The sequence below is a fragment of the Varroa destructor genome, unplaced genomic scaffold (assembly GCF_002443255.2).
Source record: "Varroa destructor unplaced genomic scaffold, Vdes_3.0 BEIS01000002.1, whole genome shotgun sequence".
Taxonomy (NCBI): Eukaryota; Metazoa; Arthropoda; class Arachnida; order Mesostigmata; family Varroidae; genus Varroa; species Varroa destructor.
In genome coordinates, this window is record NW_019211455.1 from 802851 (window position 1) to 816228 (window position 13378).

The following is a 13378-nucleotide window of genomic DNA, read 5'->3' on the forward strand; positions in this document are numbered from 1 at the left end:
CAATCTTCTGCAGGACAATGGACACGTACTACTCCGTTGACCTTCGGTGGTACGAGTCCAGAGTAGAACGGGATGAAGCAGGAACACATGAGCACGGTGACCAGTTCCTCCTTAGAACTGAATTGATTTAATAGAACATTTGCGCCGTCCGATACCTAAATCAGAGAATAACAGTCAAACAAAAGCACGCATACAGTTGGGCAAATTCTAGATGTTCTCTTAAGTTTGTTCATGACAAGCTTACAATTTGGCTGTAACTCTAGTTTTTTTGCGCACGTATAAGACTCTATGTAATATCCGTAAATCGGGGCGAAAATCTCTTTAAATGGAAAGTTTGAGGTGACACTTTTTCTAAGGGAATCATGTCATCAATTATTAGTCACGCCGTTACATTGTGTTGTCGATATAATGTAATGGATTTACGTATAGAAGGTCTTTAACGAAATGTCCCGAATCTGTTTTGATGCAGGTAAAATGTGGTTCGATTTTCTCTTTTTTCCACGTAAATTATACTCAAATTACATTCGCCCGAAATCCTTATGTGTTTTTAATATGATGGGTAAACATGTTTCTACCGCACAGTCACCAGATATTCACTTCAGATGCCACTGCATATAAACTTTACCTATGTAAGGTATTTGATTAATAGATACGTGTGCCCTGTAAGTCGAAAAAGCAACAGGGTTCTATGAAAAAAAAGCAAAAATATTAAGGGCTTCAAACGACCTTGCCACTCGCTGGCGGTCCTGTGAGATTAAGGTTGTTTCATAGAGTTGTATGACATTGACCGCAATAGTTCGTGTAACCAGAGCACGAGACAAACGTGTTAAGATCAAACGGATTCAAATTATACTACCAACGATCTCTAGGTGACATATAACTGGCCACTTAGAGAAGACATAGCGACTAATAAAGTGGTGTTTACGCAAGGGATAAGAACAATGTGACCTTTCAACGCGCTTCCGCTAGCGTCGTTGCTACATACACAGAAAAGGTGCCAGCAAGCCAATCGATGGGGATGTTCCATGCCGGAATTATGGCAACGCATCGGGTGACCCTACGTAGATGGAACGACACAACAGCGCCATCAGCGCACGCTCGTCTAGCGGTAATACTCTGCGCGGGATTGCAGACAACAGGGACCACCTGAGCGTCAATGTCTCTTCCACGTAATGATTCCGTAACAGTTTGCACTGCTGACACACGCTCACATATAGAGACGGCTATTAATGTTTTTCCAAACGCTCCTCTTGCCCGTAATGGTCTCCCTTAGAGAGCTTAGCTGCTTACGTCATTAGAAACATTTTTTGTCCAAGACGCCAGCTTCCTTTCTAAACGGATCTCGTTCTGCCGGCTCTTGGTACTACGTCGCATAAACGCGCTGTTCAGTCAGACCCAGCGTACATAATGGTTCGATTTGATATGTAATGCGACTTAGATAGCACTATTTTTGAGTAATTTTTAACAGTAAAAGGGAGACAACGGGCGAATGGGGATGATAATAATCGGATTGCCTTCATCATGACTTCTCATAGTCTTCAACGCGCTACGGACAGATCATTGAAAGCCGAAACAACAATAAACGCCAGTAACGACGAACTTGCTCCACACTGCCAACTATATTACGTGTATGGCTTGAAATTATGGTGCGGAACACAAACAGGGACCCGGATCACCAACGATCAACGATTAACGAATCAAGAAATCCTGCGCATTGAAATTAATATATCGTAAGCATAAATACACATGTGGTACAGAGTACCGTCTCATAGAATAGTCTTGAATAAGTCATAACAGTTGCAAACATACAGAAAAACTAGTACCGAATGAATTTTTAGTAATTCTAACCTTGTGTGTTAGTCTCAAGTATCTACAGATGACTGGGAATCAACTTGGTCATATGGTTGCCGTCCTGTCTAGTAGTCCTGTCATAAATCCAGTTAGCTCTCCGCGTGTCGGCCTACGATGGGATCGCCGTCAGTGAGGATGACCGTGACGTGCATGTCACGTGCCGTGGTAAGAGCACAGGTCTTTTTTTGCTCTATCTCTTGATTCTCCCGAATGCAGCTATTGCTGCAGTCGAGAGAAGTATTTGGCCAGCTGTCAAAACACAGGAGCGACAAGCATAACAAGATGAAACGAGCTGCAACGATTCGGCAGTGATGTGATTGCTGACAAGCGGAAGGCCCTGCAGCCGATGCTTGCCCCAATACATTTAAAGAAGTCCCTTCCCGCCTTGCTGCTTTACTTTGTCCCCTGTTTCCAATTTGCCCCAGACTCCCGCGTAGACACACATACACTTAGGACGTCTGCGCTGACGTATAACGCACGTCGTCCAAGGGTAGCATGAATCTATCTACGTTCTGGACTGTGCTCTAAGTACGTCAGTCAATAATACGAGATGAGGAATCGGGAGAAGGAACGGAGCGAGCCGCGATATGCAAAGCAGATACGTATCAACGGCGAATGATGTCTATGATGTGTGTCTGGGCGCGTCCGCGACGTAAAGGCTGTTCCTTGTTTACTAGCCACTCACTTTATCGCCGTAGAGATTCTGGCGATGCGCCAACTGGAGCGTACGATGATTGTGTGTGTATGTACGCTGATATTTGTATAACAACTTGTGTCTTTCGACGGAGTTGCCCGTCGATCGCAGTCACCTTTCTGGTAATGTGGGTACTTCGTTATTGGTACGGAGGATAACGTTGCGTTGTTTCTTCGTCATTTAGCCGCACAAGATTGCTATCATACAGAAAGAAGTTTGAGATTTCAAGTGAAGCTATAGACAGATATACGTTACGGCACATGTAGCGATAGTAATGACAAAATAGTTAGAATGCAATACTAGGGTATAAGCGTCGTCCTCCGGGACGCCGCTCCGTCCACCGTAGTTCCGGTGAACCGAATTTACTCTTGCGCCTTTGAACATGTAGAACCCCTATAAGTCGCTTTAATTTGGCAAATTGTCCAGTAAATGGAGCAACAATTTAACTTAAATATCGTGCAATTTACAGAGACTTTTTCATTTGTAGTCCACAAAAATAGCATTCGCGCATGCAAATCGGTAGAATAGAATTAATATCTAACATAGCAAAATATGTAAGCTTCGTGTATTCTATATACAATTACCTTGAGCATAGCTTCCGCTGTACTATACATACGGGTAAACGTACATGAATTTATACCTAACGACTTACCGTAAGATGGTTAATGCGTTTTTCCCGCATTTAGTGAACTGTTTCGTTAGCCCCTCGTTGGAAAAATGGTCAATGAACAAAGTTCTTTCTCAACAATACTTCACGGAGCTTCCCTCAAGTCATCCAATCGCAGTTTAACTTGCAATATAATATGACAATAATAACAATGAATGAAAATAAGCAAGGCTTTGAGTAGCATACGAACCCGTGTAAGTGAGACGTGCAAACGGCCTGAACAGAGTTCATGCGCATTGTCTGGCAAAATACGTAAGAAAATATCATAAAGAAGTGTGTTTATGTCAAAGCCGGGATGGAAGGGGCCCAGGGCTCGCCTACGCGCTTGTACTGCCAACCGGAGGATTGATGTCGTTGCTTCGCCTATAATAGTGCAGAATATAATGTATTTGTTATAAAGAATGCTACCTTTAACAATAATATCGGGAAGAGTATTGTGAGCGACACAGAGTAGTTAATAAGACTTGTCATTTTTTCGCTATTATGCATGGAAAATACGTGTTGCAAAAAATAGGCAAGATTTCTATTACGTTGATAAAAGTAATAAAAATCTTGTCGTTTGAGGGTTACGGCCCGGGGCTAAACCAAGAAGTTCACCTCTAATCAGACAATTCAGGGAAGAGTGTGCTACTTCGGGCTCTTCCGCAAAGTTTACCTTTAATTTATCCATGTATAGTTGAACTTTCCTTCCTTCACTTAAGTACGATCCGCCTTTCCTATCAATATACGAAAGGGGTATACCTAATTTGTCGTCCGATCGAGCTAACGTCCTTCCTTCCAAGCTTTTTGAGCAATACATCCTTTTGCAATTGCTATCTCATTAAGAAACACTCTGCCTCATATCTCCTCACCCATACGGCTTTCGGTCAGGCTTCAGGTTAATTAACAGGTATAAACGTACGATTTAGGCTTAAAAGCAGCTGACCTTTTATGGTAGGTGGCAACTCGGCTATGGGTATACTTCTTCATGCGTTTAAGGCCCTCGATGACCTTCACCATGATATATCTACGAATACTTTTTATCGCATGGGACCTGCTCAGCCGTCTCAACGGCTCGTGAGGCCTTTGTTAACACACTTTAATTTCAGTTTTTTCTATAGCTGATTTTGCCGGGTCGCTCACAGCACCTATTTTATTATTATTATTACTTGGAAATTTATAGATTCTACCAATAAGATCTTAAGATAATTTAACACAATCTTTGCAAGTGTCGAAAGGACAAGCTCCGTTTGTACGACTCTGGTTGGAAATCTGTAGATCACTTAAAAATATAGTTCAGTATTACTGAAACAGTGATATTATTACTAAGAGTTCCTCAGTCCACAACGTGGCCGATTAAGTCATGCTTATTCCTGAATCCACCTTCCAACTACACCGTTAAACACAGTTTTGTTTGGCCTAGCGTTTCCGCCAAAGCTATCACGCAAGCCTTTTGTTGATTAGCATCTACCTATATGTGCTATTGAAGTGCATTAATCTTTTGCTATAGACACATCATTATTCTTCTATTGGGTATCTGCGGGTTCTACAAAATAATGTCCTCCGCACAAATTTCAGTATCTTATGTTGGCCTGGGTTAGGCATTGCTGGCGCTAGCAGAATCTTTCTGAATAATCGTAAATTCTGTCGTAGAGTATTCTGATCAACCAGGAAAGGCCGCAGGTTTTTGTAAATTTACTTAACAATAGCTTTCTATCTATTGTTTGCTTACGTCCAGACACTAGATCCTACATTATGGATGTTAGCTATGTAAACACGGGTTTTGCATTTCTTTGAAACAAATCCACTCTTTAAAATTATCCAAAACATGCAAAACTTTTTTTTTTTCTCTACTTTTTGTCCGTGGAGCTTTTTTTTTGACACTCAGTCAACATCATTATGTTACTACAAATTTTCAAGAAAATTTTTAATAAGGTTTTAAATAAGTTATCTGAGGCCATCTGTATCCATTCACATCTAATTATTGTCGTATCTGGCAGCCGTTTGATCAGACTAGTTATCCCAGTAAGTTATAGCTATCTCATTTTGTTACTTTCGAGAATAAATTTTGTAGTATAGTAGACTAGATAATAAACATGTCTTCTGTACGGTATGCTTAGCTGAAATGCTTCCGATTTTTGCCAACATTTTTCTAATGAATCAATCTTGTCGATTGGTGAAATGGTGATGAAGCCGGCTTTACGTACGTGCATTAATTATACGTCTTAATGAAAAATTCAAATTATTATAGAAGGGTGACTTTATCGCTGACAGCGAAATGAGCAGGGCATACGACGCTCGGTAATACTTCTCCCGTGCGGTTAGGAACGAGTTAATCTCTAATAAATTGTTTTTGGCAACTGTGAAAGCGTGCATTGCGTCACAAGTTACAGTTAACGACATTTGAAGTTAACTGATTTAAAACAGAAGTTTCTGTTAAATGAGAGGATTATTTTTAGCGATACTGAAAGGTGCGTGTTGCTCAACTTGATAAAGACAGCTTCAAGGACAACACAGTTTGCAATCACCAGAAATTGATCTGTACAAAGCGCATCCATCTTGCCAGTTTTATCTCATAGCAAAGATGCCATTAGAAGATAGAGATATCAGGCGATTACGGCAGCGAGAAGTGTTTCAAATGACCACTTTGTGCATACCGCGTGAGAGAAGCTAAATGGATGCTGGAATCTTCGGTTAGTTACCTTCCTATAGTGGTGCTTACGTATGCAGTCAGTAATTAGGGTCAAAGCTTTCCAACAGTTTAAGCTGCAGTTGCCAATACAGGTCTGGTTCGTGACGACCCAGTAACTTACTTAGTGAGGCTGTTATTGGCGATAGATATCTTGCTAAGTCGTTATGTAATGTTAAATTTTAACCACTGCACTGGCAGGCCTCGACCGGTACCTTCGAATAAATGAAGGTACGCGTAAAAAAGGCCTGAAAATGTTTGATGCATTACTTAACAGTCGCTTCGACAAGTACTTATTAAGTATTTACAAACACAGGCTGAACTAGTTGTATATATCGCCCTTTTACCAAATTGAACTTTGAAATTACACCAGCCGCTCTAGCTGTTCATTTCAGCTTAGCCATAATCTTATATGGGGCTCACTTCCACGTCCGGTCCATATAGCCAAGCAAAGATTATGTTTGCGTCCGCCAATATCGTGTAACCTAAATGGCGCAAAAGGCCTAACGGTGACATCTATCAAGTGTAAGCAGAAAGGTACGACGCCTATTTCTCGATACGTATATAACATACTACCTATCTTTTAGGTATTATTAAAATCCTTGTCATTCATCCAAGATTAGATTTCAGGCCCGGATTGACGTTATAGAGTAACAATAATAAAGCATCTTTCATTGATATTTTGTCGCTGCCGTGGCGCAAATTATATTCATTGTATTAGTCGAATAGTCATGCTTGAACTCGTTTAGGCTAGCATCTATTCGTGCGTTTCGTTCTCTGTCTTTGAAGCTGCGGTCGTCTTAGCTCCAGCTAGTCAGTGATCTTCAACGTCGTAGATTTGAAGGCGGTATCTTACCGGCCGCAAGTGCTTGGTCGTTCAGATTACAGATACTAATGCATCGTCTAAACAAACGACATCGAGATCGCTTGAGAGCGACAATCATGAGTCGATTGCGTACACTGCGACTCTTCAGGGCGCCGTGGAGTCTCGCCAGGCTGCCTGTCGTCCTAAGTATTATCGGTTCGATGTGTTGGTAGAAGCAAGAGCAGAAGCTGCGACGGCACCGGTAATCGTCATGGGGATGTTGTCTGAACAAAGATGCCTGCCTACTGGCTATTTCAAGTCCTGTGACATTTTACGGTTACTCTGGGGAATTCCTCCCTCCTAATGATATCAAGGCATCTATTTCTACACTCAGTCCCCTGACACTGTACGCTTAGTAGTGGCGATTGGAGACAGCGGCGGCAATAGTACATGAAAAAGAAAAGATACACACTGCTTCATTCCACCACTCTTGAGTCGCAGTTCGACTGTATGTATACATGTGTTGCGTATTGGCATTGCGGCACTGATTTTACGTCCTCAATTTCGACGGACTAGTTAAGGCCCAGTTAAGGAAGTAGGGGTTGGGGATACACGACAGGAGGGGCGCTATTACCGATTCAAAATAGAAGCTCGAAGATGTGCTAGATAGCTTCACTGGAAATCTGGAGTTCCCTGTACAACATATGGATCGTACGGGTTAGGTATGATATACTTGAATATCGAGTAGATGTAGTAGAAAGTGTATAGCTTTATAAGAATTACAAAGTAGTTTCATTGAAAAGCATTTACTAAACATTCATTTATTTGCTCATCATATTGCTGGTGCTTGATGTATATTAGTGACGAAGAACTTCTTCAGATATGAAAATTGCTTGCAACATAAAAACGCGGATACCATGACGACAAAACGTAAGGCAAATTCGTTAGGTGAGCAATGTTTTTCCTGCCTAAACATCTACTATTGCCAACGTAATACAAACCTGTTAAGTATCAATGAGAACCTAAAGTGCGCGACGACCATCATACGAGCATATATGACAACTTATTGTTAACGTGCTTAAATAGAGACATGTCTATATAAAACAATCCTCGTATCACGCCAGCGTATAAATAAGAAGGAAATCTTTGAATGTCACTATTTTCGCTGTTACGTGCTCATAGAACACAACGTTTTACTTCTCTTTTTACGGATGTATCGGAAAATATGGGATGGCCGAAATCGCTTCATGCCCGCCCTGTGTGAATTCCCGAAACCATGAACATCTGCCAATAGCCAACTTACTCGCCTGTATTCTTTGTAACAACTTAAGGATCTAACATATTTCTTACGGGCGATAGATTAATAATGCCATCAATGGCTCACAACGGTGCAAATTCGATCGTCTCAGGTGCGACGTCTTTGGTTGGCATTCATGTCAGATTAGAAATCATTCATTTTTTCGGTTGTCTCTTCTTATCCTATATGATGTGCCCTATAAATCACACATTTGAATTCGAAAATTATTACAAAAGCCACCTGATCAGAGATTCTGAAATATGGGAAGGTTTCGCCATCCGGAACTTCCTTCCAACCAAAGAAACCATAGAACAAAAAAAAAATAGTCATTTTCCAATACAGACGGATGAATTTGAACGAATCAGCCGTGCTGAGAATGGGCACTTGTGTATGCAAAGCCTATTGCAGGCGTTTTTGGGATGGCTAAATTGCGTCAACTTATCGTGTTGACGAAACTTTTGTTAATTTTTCCAAAGGCCCGAAGATATTACACACGTAACAGTAATTAGTTTCCTTGCAAATAAATTTTTTTATGTCAGCCAAAGGCTTACCCTACATTTGTTCATGATGTTATTGAACAAATTTCTACACTGACCTAAAATCGGCCTTATCGAAAGACTCATGTAAATCATTTTAACGACATATGCGTTCTGGTGCGGACATTAAAGAGATTTTAGCCATTTTTTTACCTTCTACCGCTACCGTTATGCTCGTATTCTGCAAAAGATTAATCTACTCAATGCATCGTCCTTGCTTGGGCTTCTTCGTCATTAACTAGTCGCAAGTTAAAAATAAATAGGCCGCGTAATTCTTTAAAACAGCAGAAAGTTCAAGTTTCTAAACAAATGACTTTTACTTCTCGTTTCGAACTTTTCTACTTTAGTACTTCTACAAATGTTTGGCCAGGACTGACTCCTTTGCCTCGGAGAAGCAGGTTCATTAGAGTCGCTTTGAATGTGTGGAAAAGATAATACAGCTCCGAGAACAGGCGGTTTCGTACGTCCGCTCTGAAAAGTATACAAGTTACTGAAAGGCGTTATCGATGCTGCAGCAGCAGCGGCAGCAGTAGCAGTTCGAAAACCCTTTTCGCATAGGTAACTATGCTGTGAGCGTCCAGAAGGGAATTAACGGAAGCAAACGGCTTCGATTCTTTGGGGATATTGAAATAACTGTGGACAATAAAAGTTGATACCGCGTCCCATATCGTCCTTCCATTGCCCCGCCCGAACCCTTAAAATTAACCGTGTCCATGATAAAGCGACAAAGTGAAGACAAATTGGGTACTGGATACATTTACATTTGACGCATACATTTAATGGTTAACAATCTATAAGTGAATATTTGTTGATTACTACATAACAGTTCTAATCTTCTAACGTCGGATGTATGGCCTTCAGTCAGACATCTATTGCAAAGGCAATCCACAATTAAATTTAGTACGAAGCAGTGATTCAGAACCGCGAAGGACGTCGTCATACGAGTTCCATGTCTATCGAATATCTACAAAGCAGACTATAAGAAACACTGAAACTATGCCCACAGCGGCCGGCTAACAGGTTGTTAACATTGTAATGTATAGACAAATTACTCATAGAAGCAAATTAATTCGAATAAAAATAACGGGTATGAGCAACGCGCACTTTACGGGTGTAGACAATTTTACGGCTCCCTGGTTAGCTACGATTGTTTACGATATTACCGCCCACGTTCCCCGTTACTTCAAACAACATCTATATTCCTTTCTGTTCTATTTCGAACCTCCGTGCGTCCTCTACTATGCCAAAAACTATGTCATTGTTCTTTGTTTCAGTCTTAAAATCTCATGCGATTTTATGATCGATTAAACACCGCGGAGCTGATTGCTATTTACTGCATTGGAGATCCTTACAGGCAGCACCATTTATATTTTCAGAGCCTTGTCGCCCGCGGCCGGTTCTCAGATCTAGTAGCTCTCCCTCTCTCGATACGACCCCGTGCTGCCAGGCGCCGCTATAAGTTTACGATATCGTCGAATGGTGAGGCTCTCTTCCTTTACCATCATTTCAACATACTACTTGGTCTATCGGGGATCGGTAAAATCGAGTGGAGTCTATGAGAAACTCTACCTGGCTGGTACGTATTTGTTCACTTAAAAGTGTCTATGCGTCAAATATGTTATGTGGTGATTCACTGTCGGTCAATGGTAGTAGGCCGATCTAAGCAAAAGGGTCTTCTGTTGGCCCAACCAGCCCATCAATCAGTCAATATTTAACAGTGTCGCGATGGCGAACAGCGAAACACTCGTAGCTCTCCAACGATTCAACTGGCGACGTCGTGATGTGGGAGAGTTAAAACGTGGGCGTTAAGTTTAGAGTTACGTAAAAAAATATGTGGAGGGAAACCCGTATTCATACGAGCCCCAGGATGTTGAACGAGTCTAAAAGTGATTGTAATAATCCCGCAGTTTAGGTAAAACCAGTAGAAGTGCACTACTAGTCTGTTATGGTTAAATACTTATCAGACCAACATCTATTATCTCATACTCATTCCGTTCCAGACAATCTACTTTGTCTCGTTCGACTAACACTAATAATTAGAATATTATTTAATCTAATGAACATTACGAAGTTGATCGACCTATCGGCTCAATCTCGTTCTGACGATGTCCTACTCACGTGGCATATAGTTTTGGCCTATTATCAGTCGAACTGCATCTTGAACAGATTTTGACAAGTGCGTATCATAATGGTTCGCGGATTTTGTGTGCAAGCGTGTGTAAAAAAAAGCGAAAAACTTAACTATCACTTACCGAAAGCGACATTGCAGATGAGACAGGCAGCAGCTAACGAACCGGCGGACGCACCGGCTATTTTGTTTACACACAAATGCCGTGCGTATTCGTGAAACGCTGAAATTACTCCTACATGATACAGGCCAAGAAAGCCACATCCTGACAGACTGAGGTGGTAGTCACGGCCTTTAATAGGACTCTCCCGCAAAGGTTTTTGAGGCATTGTTTGGGCTTTGTCTTTATGCGTCGTAGTTTGCTGGTTCACTGATTTACATTGTTTAAGGTAGCCAGTAGTCAGTGGCTACCTTAAACTGGATCGCTTCCGTAAATCACAACTGATATAAGGTAAGCAAACTTCCGTTGATCGAAACTTCGTCACTAGCACCAATCAGTCCACTTTTTTCAATTTATCCGTGCACAACTTTTTTCCCTTTTGTTCTCATGCTAAATATTGAACAGACATTGGAATCATTGTACTGTATCCTTCAAAAGGAAGCTTAGCTTGACGATTTGAAGTATATCGCTTGTAAATAACGTAACGAATCTTCGTATTTAATGAGGCACAATCTGGACTTGGTATCCTTTCTCATCGGCCGTTAAATTTGTAATGTTTTTTTTTTTTTGAACTGTTGACCGCTTACTCGAGGCATCAGCTTTCCATTTAAAGCGTATACCTTCCAGCGATAGAAGAAACACAGACAAGTTTCGATTTGCTCGTAGAGCAGACGGTACGCGGACATCGGCTTCGACCACATGCACTCACCCCTTTTACTTCGTCTGCACCAGGGACACACTTTAAATTGCCGTCACCTACAATCGATGCTGCAATCTCGAGCCTCTCGATCGCATGCACTGCTCTTATCTAGCATAACCGCACCAATAAAAACAGTCAAACATCAATTCTCTCTTACTCACTAGCCCGCCGGCTGGCCGGCCGCCCTTGCCACACCGGCTACCATTTACCTGTCACTCAGTAGACGCGGCCGTCATCGTTCCGCTCTAATGTCAACCATCGCCACCATAGCACGCGTTTCACTCACCAGCACGAGCGACTCTTCGTCTATCGCTCGGCCAGCTGTGAACTGGAATATCGTTTTTGTTCGCCCCCTGCTAATGCCACCAACCGGCATGGGCTTCCATGGCAAAACATCGTAAGACCAGCCCGGTCTCAGCATGGTGGCCTTTAATGATCGACTGCCAACGAATCCGCTCATTTGTTGATGGTTCGCTCCGCACGCGCTCGAGTCAGGGACACTTCGAAAGCGTATGGACGACACTATAAATCTTTGTACGAATCAGATACTGCGCACGCTCGAGCTAATCAAAGCTCATTGGTTAGCTAGTGAACCCCATTTCAATGGAGCAACAACAACTAGCCTTGCATCTCTGACGTCAAAAATAGCTGCCATAAAATCCACCAGCTCGACTCGAGCAAGCATCGTTCTTCTATGTGGCCGAATGATATCAACAACAAAAGTATTCTGTCACGTTGCCAATGTACCTAGGTGTCTATGATGATTCACCAGGCCATTTGGACGTATCGATTGTGGCCAACCTGCCCGTTCGCCACCGCTTAGGACGCGTCAGACGTTGCTAAAGCGTTTGCCTTTAACGATCAGTCAGTTCTCGGGAGTTGCTCTCGTGTTTGCTGGCGTGCACTATAGAGACGTGGTCTTGCTGAGGCGTTGTTACTGCCATGGGATGCAGACTTTACATTGTGGGCCGTGAATGAACTGTTGTAATGTACGACACGATCGATTCCAAGAGGATGTGCGGCTTGTTTTGGAAAGAAAAAGGCTGACAGCACTATAAAGGTTAGGCAATAGAAAGCGAAAGATACTACGCAGCGCCGGTGTCAACTAAGAGCAGCTGCAAGGGTATTAGCAGAAAACTTGGGGAGAGCATGACTCAATTCTCTACTGTTTTGTTCTAGGAAGTTACTGGTTGGGCTGGCAGACTATGGAACGATACGCGATTTGTTTTTCGAAATCGCCACTTGATCGGAGCTGTTTCATATGGCCCCTTTCGTGCACAGCAAGTGGCCTTTAGCACCGATCTTGCTGTTAACAGTCGGAACTTGAAACAAAGCGGCAAAGCTGTCAAACTATATAATTCGGGTGACGAGGCGTAACGGAATACTCAATAATGAACTGAAAATTAGAAATTATTGGGTGCAGCACAGGCAGACCTAGGGTTGTTTTAAAACTCTGATTCTGTCTATCTCATCTCGAGATGTTACCCAAAGAACCTGTTAAATACTACATCCTGAACATGTTTTACTTATCGCCTAAACACATACATGATCGCAAATATAAATTAGACTATCTCATTGATAAAAGAAGACAGTCACGTGACACAGTGAATACCCTTTGTTGTGTTAAGAGCCAAATATACTAGCATTTAAGCTTGACACTGTTGGAGAATAGTAAGCATCGTTGACCGGCGACCATCCATTGTGACAGGCAAACTCCCTGCAACTTCGAATACTACAACAATCCCTCTAATAGTTACTTGTGAAAGAATGAGCATACCTATTACATTGATGATTCCATTCAAAATTCCATGACTAAATGTTCTTCATAACTTCAACGAAGACATTCAATCAACGGCACATGTGTTTGATAGG

General features: G+C 42.0%; 1 protein-coding gene across 4 annotated transcripts in view; it reads right to left on the bottom strand.

Moving 5' to 3' along the window:
• The window catches only part of LOC111243875 (1-acylglycerol-3-phosphate O-acyltransferase Pnpla3-like), a 17644-nt gene extending 6044 nt beyond the window's left edge, over positions 1-11600 (bottom strand). The window contains exons 1-3 of one of the 4 annotated variants that reach the window (XM_022790115.2): positions 10771-11600; positions 3403-3575; positions 30-155 (exon numbers count right to left, since the gene is read on the bottom strand). In XM_022790115.2, coding sequence (XP_022645850.1) covers positions 30-155; positions 3403-3575; positions 10771-10975 — 504 coding nt within the window. In that variant the 5' untranslated portion in view covers positions 10976-11600. Of the gene's footprint in view, positions 1-29; positions 156-985; positions 1670-3197; positions 3378-3402; positions 3576-10770 lie in introns of those variants that run through there. The other 3 variants (XM_022790117.2, XM_086979335.1, XM_022790116.2) reach the window with 3 other exon arrangements.
• Between the last annotated feature and the right edge of the window lie 1778 nt (positions 11601-13378).